Raw genomic sequence first — 22,643 nt, 5'->3', positions numbered from 1 at the left:
AGCGTTGAGGCTCTCCATAACGTCAATTATCTCCTCCGAGCTAAACGTACACTCCATTAAAACGAGATTTACTGCCCCTGTAATACTTCTTGGGGTGAAATGTGGAGATTTTTGTGGATTTAAGGAAACGGAGGATGGAGGCCTGCTGCATGAAGGAAGTTGTGAATTTCAGAGAGGGGAGACTTCCTGTGTCAGCCAGAACATGTGCGTGAGATGTGCTTGGTGTGTGCATGCGTGTGTACACGCCAGCATTCACGCATGCGAGCAGCTTACCGCATGATTGGTTTTGCCCCTTAATTTCTTAATTTGCTCTGTATTTTTCCATTAAGTGATAAGGATGATCTGCTCTATGCTTCCTCTTCATGTTCTCTGCTAAATTCCTGTCCCTAGCGTTCTAGAATCCTTTCAGAAAGCCTTATATTGGGGTGGGGGGAAGAATATATACATCTGTCAGCTCACCAGCACCCACTGGAAAAGTGTAGGTTCTTTGCAGTGAAGTCTACAGAAAGCAGATTTCTGATGGTGTATTCGTCTGTCTCAGGGAAGACGTGTTATTCCCAATGCCTATGCAACGTGGGGCGTGGGTACTGTATAAAGATGGTCTGGGGGAATGGGCCGCAGGTTTCTGAGAATGCCGTGAGTTGCCACATACAAACCGACTCTGTGTGTCCTGCCTCTGGCTCTTCCATCTGACTCGCAAACACCACAGTTCTCAGCCAGCCCCAAGATGTCCCCGCAGTTAGCGGTGTCGCTTTGTTTCGGGGCCGGCTGGCTGCTTCCTGAGCCTGAACTGCACACCTGGTGTGACCACAGAATTGAGCAGTTGAAATCGAGACTGTTTGGGGGGGAAATCTAGGGTGCATGGTGCTTGCAGCTGTGGTTCAGTTTTCATCCTTCCCTGTTCCGCTGAGAGTCTGGACCGAGCCATTCCTGAAGGTGGCTTCACAGACTTTGGTGCTCGGATAAGCGGCTGGCTGGCATAACAGAACTTACACCGGGGAGGCCGATTTAGAAGCCTCCTCGCTTCCGAGGCTAGTGATCCTCATAGATGGGGTTTGGAATTCTCTCTTTGTGTTTTCTACCTGGCCCGCCCTCCCACCCCGCCCGTTTCATGTCTTTATGCCTTATGGTTTCATACTTTGGGCAGGTCTGGTCTGAAACCAAACTCTCCCAGAGGTTCACCTCCATCCTTTCGTTGTCCTGAGATTTTGTTATACTGAACAGTTTGTGATTCGAGTAAGGCCTCTAGTATGGGCTTGAAAATCTTCATTAAAAAAAAAAAAAAAGTTTTCCTTGTGATGGAATTCGCAGCAGTGGAATGTGGTCTGTCTGCGGCTCAGTGTCTTGCCTGTTTTCAGAGCCTCCATAGATGGATCCCACGTCCGCTCTTCAGTTCCACATCCAGTCCCTACCCTCCGTCAATCCAGGGTCCCACCTCTAAGCCTTCAGGCCTGCAGTTTCATCTGCAGGGCACATCCTTTCTTTCCTTTCTCTGCAACGTGGACTCACGTTTCCTTCTGAGATCAGCCCCAGGGTCTCCTCTCGGGAGAAGTCCCCCTCGTCCTCCCAGCCTATCACCCTCTCCTCCTCTGGGTCCTGGCACATGCTTTCTTAGTGACCTAGTGGTCTGAGCCTTAGTGGACGCTTGTGGAGTCAGTAGCCTCTTGCTCTGGAGTGCAGGCTCCATGTGGGCATCCTTCTGCTCAGCGTCGGCCTGGCACGCAGAACAACACTGCCTGCCTGTGTGAAGGAAAGAAAGGAAGAAGGGACAAAGGTATAGACGTGCTGAGAAAAGCCTCCTGGCTTTTGCTTCCTCAGTATGGTCTCTGGGTAGAGGTGGAGTGTGACCTTGGGTGTTGTCCTGAAGGGCTCCTGGCTTTCTAGGAGGAGACTAAGACTACTGAAAGCTGGGAACCTCTTCACACTGACTGGTTAGCCCTGGCTTTGGATGGCATGTGCATGTTCCCTGCGCTGGAACCCTGCAGAGCCAGCAGGTTTCAGCCTCGGATGAAAACGCCTGCAGAATTCTCTGCAGAGCCTGGCCTTCCTCATCGCCTCTCCCTTCCTGCTCCCCCTTGCCTCCGTCTGCAGCCACCAGAGCTGCTTTCTGTTCAGTTCACCCAAAGGTGCTCGTGCATGGCCCCCCATCCTGGATCTGGGCAGGCGCTGCTTTCCTTCTGTCTGGAACTCACCTCCATGTGGTGTTTCCTGCCTGCCTGCTCCCTGGATGCACTGAGGTCACTCGGCAGGCCCTGGTGTGCCTCAGAATCCTTTGTGTCACAGCTTAGCCCATTCCTGCTCCCTGGTCCCCACCTGTGGTCTCCTGGGGGTGGGGAGGGGTCTTGGCTGATCCCTCCAAGTAGGTCCTGCTGTGGGTCCTAGCACCCAGCACATGTCGACCGGATGGATGAGTGAATGAATGAATGAGAAAGGCCTGTCCCTAGACCGTTTGGGACAAGATTACTCCTTGGGTGAAGTAACTTCCAAAGATGCCACTCTCGCTCCGCTCGTGTTTCTGTGCACCTGGGCCGTCTTGGGGGACGGCGGGGCCTCAGTGTGAGGCTGTGGTGGAGGCTGGGGGCCCAGTCCCCCAGCCCAGGGTAACTCCGGGCACCTGGAGCACAGAGGTGACCTCTACCGCAGGATGCTCTCAGAGTGAGTGGACTGTGGTGGAGTGAGGTTTCTCACATGTTAGGCCGCTCTATTCTCAGCCAAGCTCCGCGTGGCATTTCCTGCACACAGCCTGCAGCTTGCGGCACCGGTCAGCTCGCTAGGGTGCACGGAAGCTGGTGGAATGGTTTGCTGTGGTGGGTTCAGGCCCCACCTCAAGGCCGGTTACAGCAGAGTCTGCAGGCCCGGTGGAGGGGCAGCCAGGTGTGTGTCGGATACAACCCAGGCCTGGGGCTCAGACCCAGGTGTGAATCTGGGCTCTGTGACCCAGCTGTCTGATCTGGGGCCCCTCACTTAACTGTGATGAGACTGAGTTTCTTTTTTATGCAGAACCTGGATTAGAACCCACTTTTCAGAGTCTCTGTGAGTGCCCTTTGGAGAGCACAAAGCCACCACTGGCTCGTGCAGCTTGTATGTGTGTCAAGCCCAGCAAAGTCAAGGAAAGGTGATGACATGCAGTGATGAACGTCAAGTAGCAATCCCCCAAGGCTGTGGGGGAGTCCCAGGTGGCTCAGCAGTGAAGAATCTGTCTGCCAGCATAGGAGAGGCAGGAGACCCTGGTTCGATCCCTGGGTTGGGAAGATCTCCTGGAGGAGGAAATGGCAACCCACTCCAGTATTTTTGCTTGAGAAATCTTATGGACAGAGGAGTCTGGCAGGCTACAGTCAATAGGGTTGCAAAGAGTTGGACATGACTGAGCAGCTAAACCTGCAAGGCCGTGGGGATACAGAGGGGGCTGTCCTGGGACCAGGTCTCAGAAGATGCTTGCCGGGTGAGAAGGAAGGGCAGGTCTTCCAGGTGGCAGGAATGGCAGGTGCACGGAGCTGTGAGTTGCACGGGCAAGGCAAGGACCAGGAGGGTTGCGGGGGGCCAGGGCACTGGTGGGCAGTGAGTCCAGCCAGATGCTGAAGGCTGAGTGCTTGGCCCTTCCTCTGGGCAGCAGGACCATCAAGGCTGTGACTCAGGAAGGTCGCTGGCCCGCCTACTTGCCCACTCTGCCGGGGTGGCTCAGAGGTGGGTCGGGGCGGTGGAAGAGTGTCTAGATTCTTTAGAGTCACCTGGATCCCAGCGTGCTCCGGTGGGTGGAACACAGCCAGCAGGGAGGCGTGGGCGTGCTGGGTGGGGCCCTGCCCGGTGAGCCGGGGGAGCGGGGTGTTGTTGAACGCTGAGCTGAGCCCTGCTCCCCAGGCGGCCTCGCCCGGAGGGCCTCACCTGGAGGGCAGGTTCACGCAGACCCGGGCAGACGCCCTTCTCCTACCTGTGATGATTCCAGGGACCCCGACTGCAGGGGAGCAAGCAGCCAGAACCCAGCTAACACAGGCACGCCTGACTCTGAAGCACGTGTGCGTTTGTCACCCTGTGCGTGGCGAGTCCTGGCAGTGGAGGGTCAGCTCGGTCCTCAGGGAGCCTGGACTCCTGTTCCGATGATGGATTTTAAATAAATAACCCAAGCCCAGTCGGGTGGTCTCATACAACCTGCTTGCGCTCTCTGAGCTGCCTCTGTCGCAAATGGTCACAGGCTTAGAGTCAGCAGACTACATGGAGTGATGCAGGTTCTAAGCCCCGAAGTCCGCCAAGCCCTTGCATGCTTCTCTCTCCCAGCACCTTGAACTTGACCCTAGCACTCATTTTTCATGAAATAATCAAGAGGGTTACCAGGCGTTCCTGTCTCCTCTGGGATTCGAGAGCTGCATCTCTGGAGACCAGCAGAATAGCTGGTGGATCAAGGGTGGCCAGCTCCTGCTTGTTCAGTGAGTGAATGCAAGGCAAGTATAGGACACAGCCTGCTACCTGCCCATTCAGCCCTGTATGCTGGTTTCCCACTTCCTGGGCTTGTATGAGCTGAGGTCCAGGGATGGCAGTTGCAGCTGTCCAGAGCTTTGGGTTCAAGAAGATTCCGAGGCTGGCAGGGCAAGTGCGGGGGTGGACCGGTTGATGTCTGCCACAGCCACTGGCAGAGGGGCCTTGGCTGTGTTGGACTGAGGCTGGCTCTGCAACTTCAGCAGCAGGGAGACCACTTAGTAGCAGTAGTGTTTCCCAGGTGGTGCTAGTGGGAAAGGACCCGCCGCCTGCTGAAGCAGGAGAGGCAGGAGACTCAGGTTCCCTCCCTGCGTTGGGAAGTTCCCCTGGAGAAGGGCATGGCAACCCACTCCAGTCTTCTTGCCTGGAGAATCCCATGGACAGAGGAGCCTGGGGGCTACTGTCCACAGGTCACAAAGAGTCAGACGCGGCTGGGCGACTTGGCACACACAGTAGTCTTGCTACTGCCGTCACTACCAACCGGCACCAATACCCAACAGAGCACACCCACTGCTTCTGCACGAGATAGTCAGCAGGGTTTCACTGACTTGTTGCAGTTCTCGCCAAGAACAACGCGTCTGCACATTGCCTAGCACGTGGCTGGGAGGAAAGGTAAGCGATCCTAAGGTGTACACGACTGCCCCGTCTCCTGCCCCGGGTCCTTTGACTTGGGAGGGGCCTGGGTCTGCACCCTTTCCTCTTTTGACCAGGCCTCTATCCAGACCACAGCTGGCTGTGTGGCTTTGGGCGGATCACCTTCTCTCTTCTAGTCCTCAGTTTCCTCATCTGTGAAATGGTGCTGATGACAGTCCTTGACCTTGGGGGTTGTTGTGAAGACAGTCTGCCTTAATTGCGTGAGGCTCATGGAAGGCTTTAAGGACAGTTGATTGTTACTGCTGCCATTATTTCCCCCCCAGCTCCACCACCTCTCTCGGAGAGGCTGAGGTTTGTTTGGTAGCGTGTGTTGGAAGTACTGATGCTGAAGCTGCAACTAATACTGATACTAAAAACTGACTCGTTGGAAAAGATCCTGATGCTGGGAAAGATTGAAGGCAGGAGGAGAAGGGGATGACGGAGGATGAGATGGTTGGATGGCATCACTGGCTTAATGGACATGAGTTTGAGCAAGCTCCGGGAATTGGTGATGGACAGGGAAGCCTGGTGTGCTGCAGTCGCAAAGAGTTGGACACGGCTGAGCGACTGAACCGAACTGTTTCAGAACAAGCAGGGGTGCTTGTAGATTTCATAGATGACTATGCTCAGAAATGATATGAATATGAAACTTACAAAGGTTCCCCCCCCACCCAAGGAAACCAATTGAAAGTTTTCTTTCTGGGATCATGAAAGGGGAGATACTCTTTAATAAGGGGTCTACATATCTAGAGATAATGTCCTTAGTTGCTGCAGTTGTGTCCGACTCTTTGCAACCCCATGGACTGTAGCCTAGCAGGCTCCTCTGTCCATGAGATTCTCCAGGCAAGAATACTAGAGTGGATTGCCATGCCCTCATCCAGGGGATCTGATAATATTGATAATAATTATTATCATTTTGGGACTGAAGAGACGGCACTGTTAGTAGGTATAGATTCTGTTGGAGGACTAGGTGGCCGGCCAGTGAGTCCAGCCCTCTCCTTGGGCACTGGGCATCATAAAACCCAGAGAGGGAAAGCGGCAGGGGTGGTGGACCCTGAATCCAGCAGCCTGCCCTTCCATCTGACTGCCCAGCATCTCATCACCCCTTCTCCAGGTCCTGAGTGACCTGTTGTCTCGGGGACTCACCTGCTCTTGTGAAACATCTCCACTCCTGGGACAAGCCCGTGGTGGACCCGACTGGCTTCCATCAAAGGGTAATCGATGTACTTCACTGGGAGGGCACACACAGCATGGCAGGAGGACCTTTACATTGTGAAACAGGCCCCGACAAAGGAGCGAACGGTCCATCTCTCAGGTGCTGCTGGGGGGCAATGGGATGGAGCCAGGGGTGGGGAAGCCTGTGCAGGGGCGTGGCCCTCCCCTTGCTCTCGAGGGGAGGCGGGGCTCTTGCTTCTCTCAGTTGCAGCATCCCCGTGTGCCGGCAGGGATGTGGACCTGGCCTGGCCCCCTCAGAGGTCATATTTGAGCAAAATGCCTTGATGGCTGTGAAAATGCCAAACCACCTGTCAAGTGCTTCGCAAGCCACAGAGGGACACGTGAAGCCAAGACTCAGTTCGTTCTTCAGCATCCAAGTGTCAGGACTCTCACTTTTGCCTCCACCTTTGGGTGGAGGAAGGCCCTGGCTGGCGATCACCGCAGGCCCTGCTTGAGCTGGGTGGCGATGTCCGCTTGTGGCTCTGGAGAAGCCCTGAACCACTAAATCCCCCGCAGGCAGCAATACCCTTCTAGTTGGTATCACTTGGCCTTAGGAGAGCCCTTTTAAACTATTGCTCTCAATTACGGCCTTTTTATTGAATAATAACTCAATTAAAGGTGTGCTTTTTATTGAACATCCCTGATACCTTTATTGGTATTATTAGAGTAACCAGCATAATAGGGAGGAACAATTATTTCAGTGCTCATTAAAACACGCACACGCACACACACACACACACACACACACACCCCCAAGAGGGAGAGCAGCATTTCATTGCAGGAGCCCAGTTGCGTGTTGGTTCCCAAGAGTCACAATAAAAAATGATGTTTCCTCAATGTTTGCAAGTTTCTATTTCCCTGGAACCTCTAATGCATTAGGCCGGCTGCATTAAAATTCCTCTAGGGTTTTATTACAGCCAGAGTTACATAGAAGGGCACCGCCTGAAACATCCACAGCCAGGTACAAGATGGATAATAAAACACGAAACATACAAAGCCCAACCATAATATGTGCATGCGTGGGGATGTGTGGATTTTATAAGGATCGCGTGGGATCTCATTTGCTCCCCCAGCCCGCTTCGGAAGCTGGCATGTTATTCCCATTCTACTGATGAGGAAATGAAGCTCAGAGGGGTAAAGTGACTTGGTTGACCTTGTTGTTTAATTGCTAAGTATGTCCGACTCTTTGTGACCCCATGGACGAAGAAAATGGCAACCCACTCCAGTACTCTCGCCTGGAAAATTCCATGGATGGAGGAGCCTGGTAGGCTGTAGTCCATGGGGTCAAAAAGAGTCGGACACGACTGAGCGAATTCACTTTCTTTCTTTCTGTGGTTCCTTTTGGAGAAGGGAATGACAACCCACTCTAGTGTTCTTGCCTGGAGAATCCCATGGACAGGGGAGCCTTGGTGGGCTACAGACTGTGGGTTGCAAAGAGTCGGACACGACTAAGCAATTAACATACACAACACACATAGCCTGCCAGGCTCTTCTGTCCATGGGATTTCCCAGGCAAGAATACTGGAGTGTGTTGCCACTTCCTTCTCCTGACCCAGGGATTGAACCCATGTTTCCTGCATTGTAGGCAGATTCTTTACCACTGAGCCACCTGGGAAGCCCCTTGATTGACATCTTCCTGCAGGGAATGGCAAGGTATGAACTTGTGCCGCTGTTCAGGGTTCTTGTAACAGTGATCTCAGGGAGGGTTTTGAATTACAGAAAAACACAAGGGTCTCTCTTGAAAGCCAGTACAGCAAAGAAGGTCCGGTGTGGGTTTCTGCCAACAGATACCAAAAGCGTCTGAGGAAGGAAAAGGGAAGGAAGCGAACAAGGAAACACGCTGGCCTTGGGTTCTGAGTCGCCAGGCCCGATGTAGTGATCCCAATGCAGCTGACATTTCTAGGTCTGTAGGCCAGGCTTAATGTTGCTGGGTAAGTTGCTTCAGGGCTTCCCTGGTGGCTCAGATGGTAAAGAATCTGCCTGCATTGAGGGAGATGTGGGTTCGATCCATGGGTCAGAAGGATCCCCTGGGGAAGGGAATGGCAACCCACTCCAGTATTCTTGCCTGGAGAAGTCTATGGACAGAGGAGGCTGGTGGGCTACACCCCAAGGGGTTGCAAAGAGTCCTACACGACCGAGCAACTAACACTTTTCAACTTCCAGGTCGCTTCAAAATAACCTAGGGGTTGACCTCTCGGTTGGAACCTTGGTGGCAGCCACAGTGGCAGCGTGTTGGGGCATGGCCCCTGTCTGGGCCATCAGCAAAGCTGGCACCAGCTGGAGCTTCCAACTCACCTCTGGGCAAGTGGCCCTGAGCTCCAGGAGCAGGGACAGCCCGGCGTCCGAAGCAGCCCTCTCACCGAGGGGCTTCTGCCACATTTAAAAATGAGCCGTCTGTGACTGTGTGCTGCCTTCTAAAATATTTAGTGAGTTTTTGAATAGAAGAATGTTCTGAGTGGCTCTTCAAAGCCTTTCTGACATTGTTCAGTTTTCAAAAGTGAGCAGTCTCAGTGCTCAAGGCTACTTCTAGGCAACAGATAACCGTGAAGTGGAAGTATGGAAATGAACATTTTATTAAAAAAAAAAAAGTTAAGGGGAGAGTGGAAAGAGCGTTGTTTAGGAAGGGGCTTTGAGGAATGGGAGATTTAAAAACATTGGAAGCTGTCAGATCCTGGGATAGACTGTCCCCTGCTGTGAATCTTGCCGTGGCGTGGAGGGAAGTGAGGGGACCAGATTGTTCAAAGGCAAGGAAAAGCGCTTATCCTGACATGATCTGGGACCGTGGAATCTGATTTGGTGGGTGCATGCATAGAGCTCTTCCCCCACCTGATGATAAATTCCGAACAGGTTAACGTCCTCCTTCTGGCTTTCCTGGTGGCCCAGAGGTAAAGAATCCGCCTGCCAACGCAGGAGACACAGGTTTGATCCCTGGGTGGGAAAGAAACTCTTGGAGGAGGAAATAGCTACCCACTCCAGTATTCTTGCCTGGGAAATCTCATGGACAGAGGAGCCTGGCTGGCTACAGTCCTTGGGGTCGCGAAAGAGTTGGACAGGACTGAAGGATGAGACTACAGCAAGCAAAACTTCCTCCTTAGACTTCTCTAAGTTAGAATCTTATAAATGTCTTTCACTCTTTTTGTTTTGTCTTTAAAAGAAACAAAAAACAAGAAATGGAAACCTCTGAGTTCTTTAGAACGTGCAGCTACACGCTTCTCAGCAGCTGCTGCTTGAGTTTAAAAAAATTTATTTCAATCGGCCATTTCATTCCTGGTCTGCCTGAGAGTTTTGCACTGTCTTCTGATACCCGCATTCCTCAGGGGCAATAGAACTTTCCAGGAAGTGTGTGGCCATCAGAACAAGAAACAGGAAGTGCTCCAGAGAGACCCAAGGAAATGAAGATGATGAAAAAAGAGATTGGGGGAAAGGAGGTGGCCCAAGTTGAAAACACAAGGAGCCAGAGCTGCTGTGTGTGTGGAACTCGGTTACTGAGAGTGGCTGGAGCCCCGGTGCAGAGTCCAGAGTGCTCTTTATTTTTTTTTCAATTTATTTTTATTGATTTACAGTTGAAAGCAACGGATTTTTAAAATTGTTTATTGGCTGTGCCGGGTCTTTGCTGCTGTGTGCGCTTTTTCTAGTTGCGGTGCTCTGAGTTCTCACTGTGGTGGCTTCTCTTGCTGCAGAGCACATCTCTAGGGCGCGTGGGCTCAGTAGGTATTTGTGGGTCCTGGGCTCCAGAGCACAGGCACAGTAGTTGAGGTGCACGGGCTGAGTTGCTCTGCCACAAGTGGGCTCTTCCCGGATCAGGGATCGAACCCACGTCTCCTGCACTGGCAGGCGGCTTCATTACCATCCAGCCACCAGGGAAGTCCAGCAATCTTTAACTGGAAGATCTATGGCCTTGTGGGAGGTGGCACTTCATTTGTGTTATTATTAGCTCCTGGTGTCAGAGAAGGATGTTTTCTTTATCTTCTTATTTATTACTTATTTATTCTGCCTTGTTCCAGAAAAGGATTTGAGGAGGGCGATGGCACCCCACTCCAGTACTCTTGGCTGGAAAACCCCATGGATGGAGGAGCCTGGTAGGCTGCAGTCCATGGGGTCTTGAAGAGTCGGACACGACTGAGCCACTTCACTTTCACTTTTCACTTTCATGCATTGGAGAAGGAAATGGCAACCCACTCCAGTGTTCTTGCCTGGAGAATCCCAGGGACGGGGGAGCCTGGTGGGCTGCCGTCTATGGGGTCGCACAGAGACTGAAGCGACTTAGCAGCAGCAGCAAACACTATGGCGTCTGGCCAGCTCTCCCATGAGACTGAGGTGAACTGGTCTGTCGTTCCCCACATATATCACCTAATAAGCCAGGACAGGAGATGGCACCTCCAAGAAGACTGTGCATCTCTGGGCTGTAGCATCGTCATGTGCCAGTAGGGACGTGGTCCTGGCCTGGCCTTCTTCGGCGGTCATGTGACGATGAAATGCACCCCCCCAAAAAATGGCCTTTTGTTGCGACAGTGGGTAGGCACACAGGAAGGGAAGGCTGAAGTGTCAGTGTGGCCTTACCGCTCCCAAAGCGAGGAACACAGCTGCCCAGGGCCTTGGGAAGGCCTCCCTGCCCGTTTCTGGGGGGGAAGATTCTCCTGAGGGGCTCCAGCATGGGGAACTGAATTGATGCAGACATGCTGGGAGAAGGAAGTTTCCCAGACACCCTGGAGAAAGAAAATGGCCTCAGAAGTTCTCCTGGAGCTGGGTTTAAAAACGAGGGGAAGCTGAGCTTTGGAATCCTTTTTCCCTTTCTGTCCGTTCCCCCATCACCCACCCACTGGTCTCCTCACTACCAAATCTGGAGACACATGTCCTGTTGGATACGAGTGTGCAGTGATGACCGTGGACCACCAGACTTGGAAGGCATGTCTTAGTTCCCAGCGGTGGGTGATCTGGCCCAGTTGGTTCTGTGTTGTGGAGAATCTCCATGCTGACCCCTGACTCCTGGAGGACCCCCACACACACTGCATGGCTCAGTGAGGTCCAGGCTCCTTTGAAGCCATCAAGTCTAACCCATAAGGAACTTGGGGTATTTGATCTCAGAGTCCACAGAGTTTTGACTGCTAAGGGTGAAGCCCCCAAGAAACATACTTCTTGGGTGGGAATCAAAGAAACAAAAACTCCATCTCTATATGGGATTTCAGAAGCTATACTTCCCCTTCCCTTCCTGATCCCGGGTTTGGAAACTAACACACACCTTTGGCTTCACTGGGGAGTTTGCAGCTATTGTACTTTATCAGTGTTAAAATCTTCCAGGTACAAGGAAGTCTGAAAAAACAAAAAGGGTTTTTTTTTTTTTCCAAGACCTCGGCTGTGATGCCATGTTCCCTTTCCCTTCTCCAGCCAGTGAGCGAGTCTGAGGGGGCAGGGCAGGGCCTGCCCACACCTGTCCTGTTTCACAGAGTGTTAGGAGAGCTTCAGGCTGGAGAAACAGCCAGTTTCACCCGCAGGTTGAGGATGTCGGCCACGAAATAGGTGCTGGTTGGAAGGTCCAGGCTCCCATTTTGTGACCGCCCCCAACGATGGACAAAGACAAGGATGTTTTGGCTCCATGCCACCAACGTCCACTAACAGTGGCTCCCGATGCCAGAGCCCAGTTTGTCACAAACTCACACTTGCCACTGTTCATCCTGATCGCCCTGTCAGAGGTGACACTCTTTCATTCAGCCTTCTGGCAAGGGACCTCATATACGCCAGTGCCCTGCCCTGGGGGGTTTCAAGGCCAGATTCCATGCTGTGGTTAGGGGTGTATGTGTGTGTGTGCATGAGGCCGCAAGGGCAGTGATGGGGGGTGGGGTGGGCAGCTGCGGTGATGTTCTTACGACGCTGAAGTCCTGTTCATATGCGCATCCCTGTTTAACTTGGATGGTGCTTTCTGCACAGACACTGGTGTATGAAACCCTACGATTTCCAGTAGTTCAACTCCCAAATGACGCAGAGGTTATCAGCCAGTTCTCTTAAAATGTTTGCAAGGTGATTCAGTTTGATTTGTGTTTCTTAGAACATCCTTGGATTGAAGATTTGCCTAGTTATGACTGGGTGGGGAGGTGGGGGGAGTTGTTTTGTCCCCCAGAGAGGTTTGGCAATGCCTGGAGAGATTTTTGATCCTCATGACTGGGAGGGGAGGGAGTGCGACTGGCTTCTAGTGGGTATGCCTCCAAACATCCTACAAGGCCCAGGACAGTACCCCTCCCACTCCCCACCCCACCCTCAAAGAACTACCAGGATCTACAGGATGGCTGAACTTTGCCCCGCTGTCTTTTAGGCAGCCCAGCCTTCGTATATTTGCCATTGTTGGAATCAGGCTTTTTCACAAATAACATCTCCTTTGGCTTCTGAGATGATGGGTTTAAAGACACTATGTTACAAGGGCACAGAGCGAGGTCTACCAATTGGAGTAACAGCCACACAGAGGCTTCTCTAGCCTGTGCACCAGGGGGTCTGCAGGGGGTCGCTGGCCTGGGCCTGCTCGGCAGTGGTCCGCTGCCGCTCCCGAGAGCCGCGCCGCCGCCCGCATCTCACATCTCTCCTGCCTCTTTCTGTCCGTGTGTCTCCGCAGGTAAAGATGAGCCTTCCAGCTACATTTGCACCACATGCAAGCAGCCCTTCAACAGCGCGTGGTTCCTGCTGCAGCACGCGCAGAACACGCATGGCTTCCGCATCTACCTGGAGCCCGGGCCGGCCAGCAGCTCGCTCACGCCACGGCTCACCATCCCGCCGCCGCTGGGGCCCGAGGCCGTGGCCCAGTCCCCGCTCATGAATTTCCTGGGCGACAGCAACCCCTTCAACCTGCTGCGCATGACGGGCCCCATCCTGCGGGACCACCCGGGCTTTGGCGAGGGCCGCCTGCCCGGCACGCCGCCGCTCTTCAGCCCGCCGCCGCGCCACCACCTGGACCCGCACCGCCTCAGCGCCGAGGAGATGGGGCTCGTCGCCCAGCACCCCAGTGCCTTCGACCGAGTCATGCGCCTGAACCCCATGGCCATTGACTCGCCCGCCATGGACTTCTCGCGGCGGCTCCGCGAGCTGGCGGGCAACAGCTCCACGCCGCCGCCTGTGTCCCCGGGCCGCGGCAACCCTATGCACCGGCTCCTGAACCCCTTCCAGCCCAGCCCCAAGTCCCCGTTCCTGAGCACGCCGCCGCTGCCGCCCATGCCCCCCGGTGGCACGCCGCCACCGCAGCCGCCGGCCAAGAGCAAGTCGTGTGAGTTCTGCGGCAAGACCTTCAAGTTCCAGAGCAATCTCATTGTGCACCGGCGCAGCCACACGGGCGAGAAGCCCTACAAGTGCCAGCTGTGCGACCACGCGTGCTCGCAGGCGAGCAAGCTCAAGCGCCACATGAAGACGCACATGCACAAGGCCGGCTCGCTGGCAGGCCGCTCCGATGACGGGCTCTCGGCTGCCAGCTCCCCGGAGCCCGGCACCAGCGAGCTGACCGGTGAGGGCCTCAAGGCGGCCGACGGTGACTTCCGCCACCACGAGAGCGACCCTTCCCTGGGCCATGAGCCCGAGGAGGAGGACGAAGAGGAGGAGGAGGAGGAGGAGGAGCTGCTGCTGGAGAACGAGAGCCGGCCCGAGTCGAGCTTCAGCATGGACTCGGAGCTCAGCCGCAACCGGGAGAACGGCGCCGGCGGCGGCGGCGGGGTGGCCGGCGTGCCGGGCGCGGGCGGCGGCGCCGCGGCCAAGGCGCTGGCTGACGAGAAGGCGCTGGTGCTGGGCAAGGTCATGGAGAACGTGGGCCTGGGCGCGCTGCCGCCATACGGCGACCTGCTGGCCGACAAGCAGAAGCGCGGCGCCTTCCTGAAGCGCGCGGCCGGCGGTGGCGGGGGCGGCGGGGACCCGGGCGACGACGACGCCGCCGGGGGCTGCGGCGACGCGGGCCCCGGGGGTGCGGTCAACGGGCGCGGCGGCGGCTTCGCGCCCGGCACCGAGCCTTTCCCCGGGCTCTTCCCGCGCAAGCCGGCGCCGCTGCCCAGCCCCGGCCTCAACAGCGCGGCCAAGCGCATCAAGGTGGAGAAGGACCTGGAGCTGCCGCCTGCCGCGCTCATCCCGTCGGAGAATGTGTACTCGCAGTGGCTGGTGGGCTATGCGGCGTCGCGGCACTTCATGAAGGACCCCTTCCTGGGCTTCACGGACGCGCGCCAGTCGCCCTTCGCCACGTCGTCCGAGCACTCGTCCGAGAACGGCAGCCTACGCTTCTCCACGCCGCCCGGGGACCTGCTGGACGGCGGGTTGTCGGGCCGCAGCGGCACGGCCAGCGGGGGCAGCACGCCGCATCTGGGCGGCCCAGGCCCCGGGCGGCCGAGCTCCAAGGAGGGCCGGCGCAGCGACACGTGCGAGTACTGCGGCAAAGTGTTCAAGAACTGCAGCAACCTGACGGTGCACCGACGGAGCCACACCGGCGAGCGGCCTTACAAGTGCGAGCTGTGCAACTACGCGTGCGCGCAGAGCAGCAAGCTCACGCGCCACATGAAGACGCACGGGCAGATCGGCAAGGAGGTGTACCGCTGCGACATCTGCCAAATGCCCTTCAGCGTCTATAGCACCCTGGAGAAACACATGAAAAAGTGGCACGGCGAGCACTTGCTGACTAACGACGTCAAAATCGAGCAGGCGGAGAGGAGCTAAGCGCGTGTGCGCGTGTGTGCGCGCGCGCGCGGGCCCGGGCCCCACCCCGCGCACCTGTACAGTCGCCCCGTCGCCAAGCGAGAGAATGCTGACCTGACACTTGCCTCCGCGTCACCGCCGCTCGGCGCCCCCCGCGGGTCCCCAGGGCCCAGGGGAGGCGGCCCTCCAACCTAACCTGTGTCTGCGAAGTCCTATGGAAACCCGAGGGTTGATTAAGGCAGTAAAAACAAACAAAAAAATATTGTGGAGCCTTTTAACTGTGCAATAATTTCTGTATTTATTGGGTTTTGTAATTTTTTTGGCATGTGCAGGTACTTTTTATTGTTATTCTTTCTGTTGAAATTCCTTTAAGAGATTTTGTTGGGTATCCATCCCTTCTTTAGTTGGTTTTTTTTTTTCTTTAACCCAGTAGTAGCCTGAGCGCACTCCTGAGCTCTGTAGAGGGGAAGCTATCTTTTAAATTATAATTTTGGGGGGGGGAGGGCGCTGCTTTTTTTGAAATCTAAGCTAAGCATGTGTAATTTCTTGTGAAGAAGCCAACACTTAAATGACTTTTAAAGTTGTTTACTTTTTTATTCTTTTTTTTTTTGTCCTGAAATAAAAAGTGGCATGCGTTTTTTGGGGCGGGGGGGAGGGGGGTGGATGTACAGCGGATAACAATCTTTAAAGTTGTAGCACTTTGTTTCAGAATTGAAATGGAGATGTAGCACTGATGATGTCCTGAGTAAGGGAGGCCTTTTCTGTGTTGACTTCAACCTTACCATACATAAAGAAACCTTTGAATGGTGGGCTTTCCCTCCTCTCCCCCGCAAATACTCAGCACTGCCAGAGAAACAGGAGTTTTTGAGGACTTTGCCCCAGGAAACGGCCCAAGAGCGTTCTAAAATAGTGCATTCCCAGCAGATCCCATTCGTTTCTTGGAATGTCAGTGTGCCCTGGAATGCCATCTCTGCTATTTGCCATAGATTAGACGAAATAAAATAGGCTGAGGGTACTTTGGGGGGTAGATAGATGGTGGTGGCCTGCAATAACACAGAAAGGAAAGAAACCAGCCATGTTCTTTCAGGCTTCTTCTGGCTTGACAGTTTCTTTCTCTCTTTTTATCACCCTCACCACAGAAATCCTAAGTCATACGTTGCTACCAGTGACAACAGACCGTTTCTCAAGGAGACAAGTGTCCTGATGGTGGCTGGAGGGAAGTTAGTATTCTCTCTGCACACTGATGACATTATACGGATGGGGTGGGCGGAATCTTGCCAATTTCAGTTCCCTTTTACTGCAAAGCGGGAAGAGTTCCATCCGAAGGTGCCCAGCGCTACTTCCGGTTTTTTTTTTTTTTCCTATCCCATTAGGTTGGAAGGTACTAAGCATTGGACTGTTCAGATTAGACATTTGAATTCTGTTGACCCGCACTTTAAAGCTTTTGTTTGCATTTAAATTAAATGGCTTCTCAACAAGAAATTGCAGCATCTTCTTCTTTTTGGCCCAGAGGTGGGTTAAACTGTAAGGGATGGCTGAGATTGAGTGTCAGTATTGCTAAGCATGGCATTCACAGTACTGGCACTATAAAGAACAAAATAAAATAATAATTTATTGGACAGTGTTTCTACTGCCATTCAATTTGATGTGAGTGCCTTGAAAACTGATCTTCCTATCTGAGTCTCTTGAGACAAATGCAAAACTTTTTTTTTTCTTTTGCAATGAAAAGACTTTTTAAAAAAATAAAATGAGAAAAGTACATTTCTTTAGAAACAAAGCCACATTTACTTTAAATAAATTTTCAAAAATCCTGGTTGAAGACGTGAAAATGCCATAACACCCAATCAAATGAAGAAATAAACCCAGCACAACCCTGGATATCCATTAGCTGAATTAACCTCAGCCCCTTTTGCCTGTGGGACAACGCTGCTTAGATGTGGAGTGGAGGTGACTTACTGCTGAATTAAAACTCAAGTGACACAAGGTACAAGTTGATATTGTTGAATGAAAAAACAATTCAGGAACAATGGCTAATTTTTTTCTAAAGTTAAATTTAGTGCACTCTGTCTTAAAAATACGTTTACAGTATTGGATACATACAAGGGTAAAAACAAATTGTGTGTATGTGTGTTGGAGCGATCGTTTTTTTCAAAGTTTGCTTAATAGGTTATTAAAAAAAAATGCCACAGTGGCTGCGTGTATATTGTTTTCTTTTGGTGACGGGGTTTTAGTATATATTATATATATGAAAATTTCTTGATTACTGTAAAAGTGGACCAGTATTTGTAATAATCGAGAATGCCTGGGCATTTGACAAAACAAGAAAAAAAAAAACCCCTTTTCTTTTCCTTGAAAATGTTGCAGTAAAATTTAAATGGTGGGTCTATAATAATTTGTTCTTGTCACAGTAACTGTAAAGTCGGAGTTTTAGTAAATTTTTTTCTGCCTTGGGTGTTGAATTTTTATTTCAAAAAAATGTATAGAAACTTGTATTTGGGGATTAAAAGGGGATTGCTACACCATGTAGAAAAAGTATGTAGAAAAAAAAGTGCTTAATATTGTTATTGCTTTGCAGAAAAAAACCCCCCACATTTCTGATCTGTGCTTAATTCTCTCCTCCCACCTCCCTCTGGAATGGATATATTGGTTGGTTCATATGATGTAGGCACTTGCTGTATTTTTACTGGAGCTTGTAATTTTTTAACTGTAAGCTTGTCCTTTTAAAGGGATTTAATGTACCTTTTTGTTAGTGAATTTGGAAATAAAAAGAAAAAAAAACAAAAACAAGCAGGCTGCCATAATATATTTTTTTAATTTGGCAGGATAAAATATTGCAAAAAAAAATTTGTATGTTAAGACCTATTGTACAGGAGGAAAAAAAAAAAAAGGGTTGTTTGACAACCTTCGAGGAAAAGAAACAAAAGGAAATAGCTAAATGCTTTGGTTCACAAATCATTTTAGTTGTATATATTTTTGTCAGAATTGGCCTCTACCAAGGACTGTTCAAAATAGGGCTTCAGTCTGAGTGCCCTGAACCTTGCATCAAGGCTCCCTGGTGTGGCCACAGCAGATCGGATGGGAAATTCTTTATTCGTGTTGAGTGGAGAAATCAGTTTTTTTGTCAAGATGTCGGTACCATTTCACAGAGCCCTCCCTTCTCTGCGAGGCATCTGTAAAGATGTCAGACGTGGAGGAGAGAGCGCAGGCCTTCTCTTCACCACCCACCACCACTACCACCTCTCCCACCCTTCAGAGCAGAAAGAAACGCAAACCGAGCTTTCTCTAGTCCTTGAGAGAACGTCAAACAAGCAAGCAAAGCAAAACAAAACAGAATGTGATAAAGGGAGCTGGCGTATCAGCCAGGCGCAGGTGACGTGGTCTGCGGCTGGGACCAGCGCCAATTGAATTTCAGGAAGGGGTCCCCATCACAGCCAGGACCTTTTCGTGGTGGACAGTGGTGGCCTGCTGTCTTTCTTACCTGCTCTGCTGCTGTCTCTCCGGAACCTACATTCCATCAGTCTCCAAATGCCTGGGGCCTGGGACGAATTCGGTGCCTTTCCGTAGTTCTTTCTCTTTCCTTCCCACGTGTTTCCTCTCCATCTTCCCACCCCTGTCGGTCCTCGGTGTGCTCATGTTTATCTGATTTATTTCTCTCTCTCTGTCCCCCCCCCGCCCCCCTTTGTTTTTGTAAAGCCAAGTAGCTTTAAGATAATAAAGTGGTGGTTTTTTGGATGAGGGAATAATACGTTTAAAAAAAAATGCCTATATCAGGAAGCCATTTTTTATTTCAGGAACTCTAAGAAACCATTATATTTCAGGTTATGAAAGTATAAGCAAGCATCCTTTTGGGCAATTTCTTTACCAAATGCAGAAATCTCTCTTCTGGGCGCTTTTCTGTTTGATACGCTTTTCCTCCTTGCCACTTACCTTTGCAAAGTAAAAAGAAGGGGGGAGGAGGCAGAAGATCAAGCTGAGATGTTTGTTTCCTACCTGTTTGACCTGAAGCCCCACGGGCTGCCCTTTTCTCTGGGTGCCCTGGGGAGGTCCTTGAGCAGCCTCCAAGGCAATCCTCCTGTAGTTACAAAAGCTAGCCAGCTCTCACCAGCTTCCGCAAAGTCACCACGATGCCAGAATCAAGCCATCCCAAAGCACAAAGAGTGTGTCTCTGACGACTGCAGAGAAATGAGCATTTTTGCTTCCCTTTTTTTGTGTTTAAAAAGCCAACACTGAAGCAGATGACCCAGTGAGAGAGGCCCCGGGCCCCGGGGGGACCCAGCTGACCCCAGGCCGGTTTTCCACACTGCCACAACTTGGTTCAAAGTTGCCCCCAATTGGAACCTGCCACTTGCCATTTGAGGGTCTTTCATGGGGGAGGAGGAGGAGGAGGAGGCTGACTTCCTCTAAGCAAAAATGTGAAAAGTAGGGAAGTCAGCCTTTCGTTCCCGTCCTAAGTGACGGTCAAGGATTTTCGTGGAACACAGGCAAACCCATGAATTTTGGTGCTCCTTGTATCAGCTCTGCGAAGCAAAGTTACATTGAGTCAAATTGCTTGCATTTGTACTGGCAAGGCGAAATATTTTTATTACCTTTTCTATTACTTATTGTATGAGCTTTTGTTGTTTACTTGGAGGTTCTGTCTTTTACTACAAGTTTGGAACTATTTATTATTGCTTGGTATTTGTGCTCTGTTTAAGAAACGGGCACTTTTTTTTTTATTATGGATAAAATGTTGAGATGACAGGAGGTCATTTCAATATGGCTTAGTAAAATATTTATTGTTCCTTTTATTCTCTGTACAAGATTTTGGGCCTCTTTTTTTCCCCTTAATGTCACAATGTTCAGTTCAGCATGTGTCTGCCATTTCATTTGTACGCTTGTTCAAAACCAAGTTTGTTCTGGTTTCAAGTTATAAAAATAAATTGGACATTTAACTTGATCTCCAAACCTTGTCCTTTTCTGTGTCTTTCCAGGGTAGGGGATGGACAGCTTATTTCCAAGGGTGAATTAAAGGTCTTTCTCCATTTTTCTCCTGACGCAAACCCGTTACTCTTGTATCTGAGAGGACAGGAAATAATGGCATGAGAGGCCGGCAGTGCTTTTTCTTTACCTCTGTGAAGCACTGTGATGTGGAAAAGTGGTTCTCACTCCTGGTTACACACTGGAATCACGTGAGAGTTTTTCAAAATCCGTGTCCAGGCCCCACCCCAGACCAATTTCTATCAGACTCTTTCGAGGAGAGATCTCGGCACTGGTATTTTTGAAAATGACCCAGGTGACTCGCAAACAGCCAAGTTTGAGACCAAGTGGGTTAGAAGTAAAAGCCCTCGTCTGGGAATGACAAGACTTGGGTCTAGTTTCTTTCAGCTAACATTTTCTGAATTCCCAGGGAGAGCCACTGGGTGAGGCCTTGAGGGGTCAGAAATCAGTGGGACAGAGGTCTGGCTGCCCTGTGTCCTTGGTCTGGTGCCCTTGGGTCCGCATCGTGAAGGAGGCTGCTCGAGTAGAGGGCATCCGCACCCACCCATGAGTTTGAATGGAATCACACAGGAGCACCACCTTCTTCCCGTCCCCTGTGTGAGAGGTTGATAGATCGGAGCATGCTTTTCTTGGGAATAATATCACAGATCCAGAGGAAGAGGCATGGTCTTTTGGAAGGAAATAGCCTTTCACTGGGCTTTTCCCAGTGCTGGGCGTGGAGCAGTCAGCAAGATGGAAGGGGAAGATGGGTTTCAGCCACTTAATAAACCACTGTTTTCCTTCTATGAGTGAGAGGCAGAGCCCACCCCTGAGTGAAAAGGGATCAAAGACCCACTGAGTTCTCGACTATTCTTTTTTTTTTTTTTTTTTCTAGTCACATCCCAAGGCATGTGGGCTCCTAGTTGCCTGACCAGGGATGGAACCTGCGCCCTCTGCAGTGAAAGCATGAAGTCTTAACCACTGGACTGTCAGGGAGGTCCCGCTTGACCACTCTTCTCATGCTTCTGGCTCTATAAGACACAAAAAATGTTCCACTCAAGTCGCTTTTCCACCAACTCTCTGGGCACCATCCACAAACCAGGTAGGCAACCTGGGAATCTTCGAAAGGAGACTTTGCAAAAAATGAAAGCAGCACCGAGCTGTGTTTATGAAGATGCTGTGCGGGTTCTGCCCACAGAGGTGGTGGCAGGAGTGAGGGCCATGTGTGCCTCTGTGTCCTGTCTCCAGAAAGTCACCATTCTCCCAATGTATCTAAGCACTGGGTAGATGCAGGTTTAAAGATACAGGTGCTGGATTTAAAGTCCAGCACCAAAGATGGAATGGGTGACCTTTCAGGAGAAGCCCTGCCCTGATTTCTAGGCTGTTTTTTGTTTGGTTTGTTTGTCCAGTCGCTCAGCTGTGTCAGACTCTTTGTGACCCCATGGATGGCAGCATGCCAGGCTTCCCTGTTCTTCACCGTCTCCTGGAGCTTGCTCAAACTCACGTTGGTGAGTTGGTGATGCCATCTAACCATCTTGTCCTCTGTCATCCCCTTCTCCTGCCTTCAATCTTTCCCAGCATCAGAGTCTTTTCCGGGGAGTCGGCTTTTTGCCTCAGGTGGCTGAAGTATTGGAGCTTTAGCCTCAGCATCAGTTGCTCCAATGAACAAAATTTCTAGGGTGTAGAGAATAAAAACTCCCTGCGAAGAATTACGTTCTTTTCTGTAGGCCCTGGGCTCCAGGTCTATCTCTCACCGGCTTTAGGATGCCCGTGTCTGAGCCATGTGACTTTTCCTGCCTAGAAAACTGAGCAAATAGCAGAATTGAAATGCTCAGTTGCTTTTTTACTAGAGCACAGGGGAATGTGCTCATCTGGGGATGAACCTGCATCTGAAGGTTGAGGAACAAACCCCTAAACTGAGCACAAACAGCGCTTGGGATGACGTGTCATTCACACTCAGCCGGTCCCTTCAGGCCCAGCTCTTCTAAGAAGGCCCAGTTTAGAGATCACCAGCAGGGCAAACAAAGGAAAAGCTCCCCTCAGTCTTCATTATCTCACCAGGGCCTCTGTGACCTCAGGCCAGTCCTTTCCCTTCTCTGGGCCTCAGTTTCCCTATCTGTAAAATGGAGGGTTAAGGTCATCTGGAAGGACACATTTAGCCTTCAGATCAGCATGTCGTGTGCACAGAGAGGAACAAAATTTGATGGGAAAGTTAAAGTCAGAAATGTTCCGTATTTAGCTAGTGAAAATCAGGGTGAGAATGGGTTCTCAATAACAGAAAATCCCGTGTTTTTGGTGGCTGTACCTTGGAGTCGCCAGTCTCAAGTCATAGAGTCTCGTTTCCTCTTTTTCCAAGTGGTCCCAAGCATGGCTGGGACCTCAGAGCAGGCTGCTAAACAACTCACTCTTGAGCTGTAAGTTCAGCGGTTAAAGCCGGAAAACATCCTCTTCTACTTCGGAGGTAAAATGAAATGAATAGAGCTTTTATAAAAAACGCTAATGTGATGAAACAGATAATGAAACTTGTAACTTTCAAGCCAGGGAAGATGAAATTCTGCCTTTCTTATGTGCTGGTAAAATCTTACTCACTAATTGCCTGCTCTGCCTAACCTTCAAAACAATTTTATAGGATTCTGGTTAAAGACCGTTCAGGATGTGCTAAAGAAGTCAAAGCAGAGCGAGCTTAAAAGTCTATTTAGCTCCCACAGCCAAGACTGAGC

At 51.4% G+C, this 22,643-nt stretch overlaps 1 protein-coding gene across 1 annotated transcript in view; it reads left to right on the top strand.

The window, feature by feature from the left end:
* Window positions 1–14,988, top strand: part of BCL11B (BCL11 transcription factor B) — a 95,891-nt gene extending 80,903 nt beyond the window's left edge. Inside the window, exon 4 of the mRNA XM_052659848.1 lies at window positions 12,920–14,988. Coding sequence (XP_052515808.1) covers window positions 12,920–14,988 — 2,069 coding nt within the window. The remainder of the gene's footprint in view (window positions 1–12,919) is intronic.
* Window positions 14,989–22,643: the final 7,655 nt, after the last annotated feature.

Source organism: Budorcas taxicolor, chromosome 21, assembly GCF_023091745.1.
Source record: "Budorcas taxicolor isolate Tak-1 chromosome 21, Takin1.1, whole genome shotgun sequence".
NCBI classification, from domain to species: domain Eukaryota; kingdom Metazoa; phylum Chordata; class Mammalia; order Artiodactyla; family Bovidae; genus Budorcas; species Budorcas taxicolor.
The sequence above is the reverse complement of the archived record's forward strand: the minus strand, read 5'-3'. Positions and strand labels throughout refer to the sequence as shown.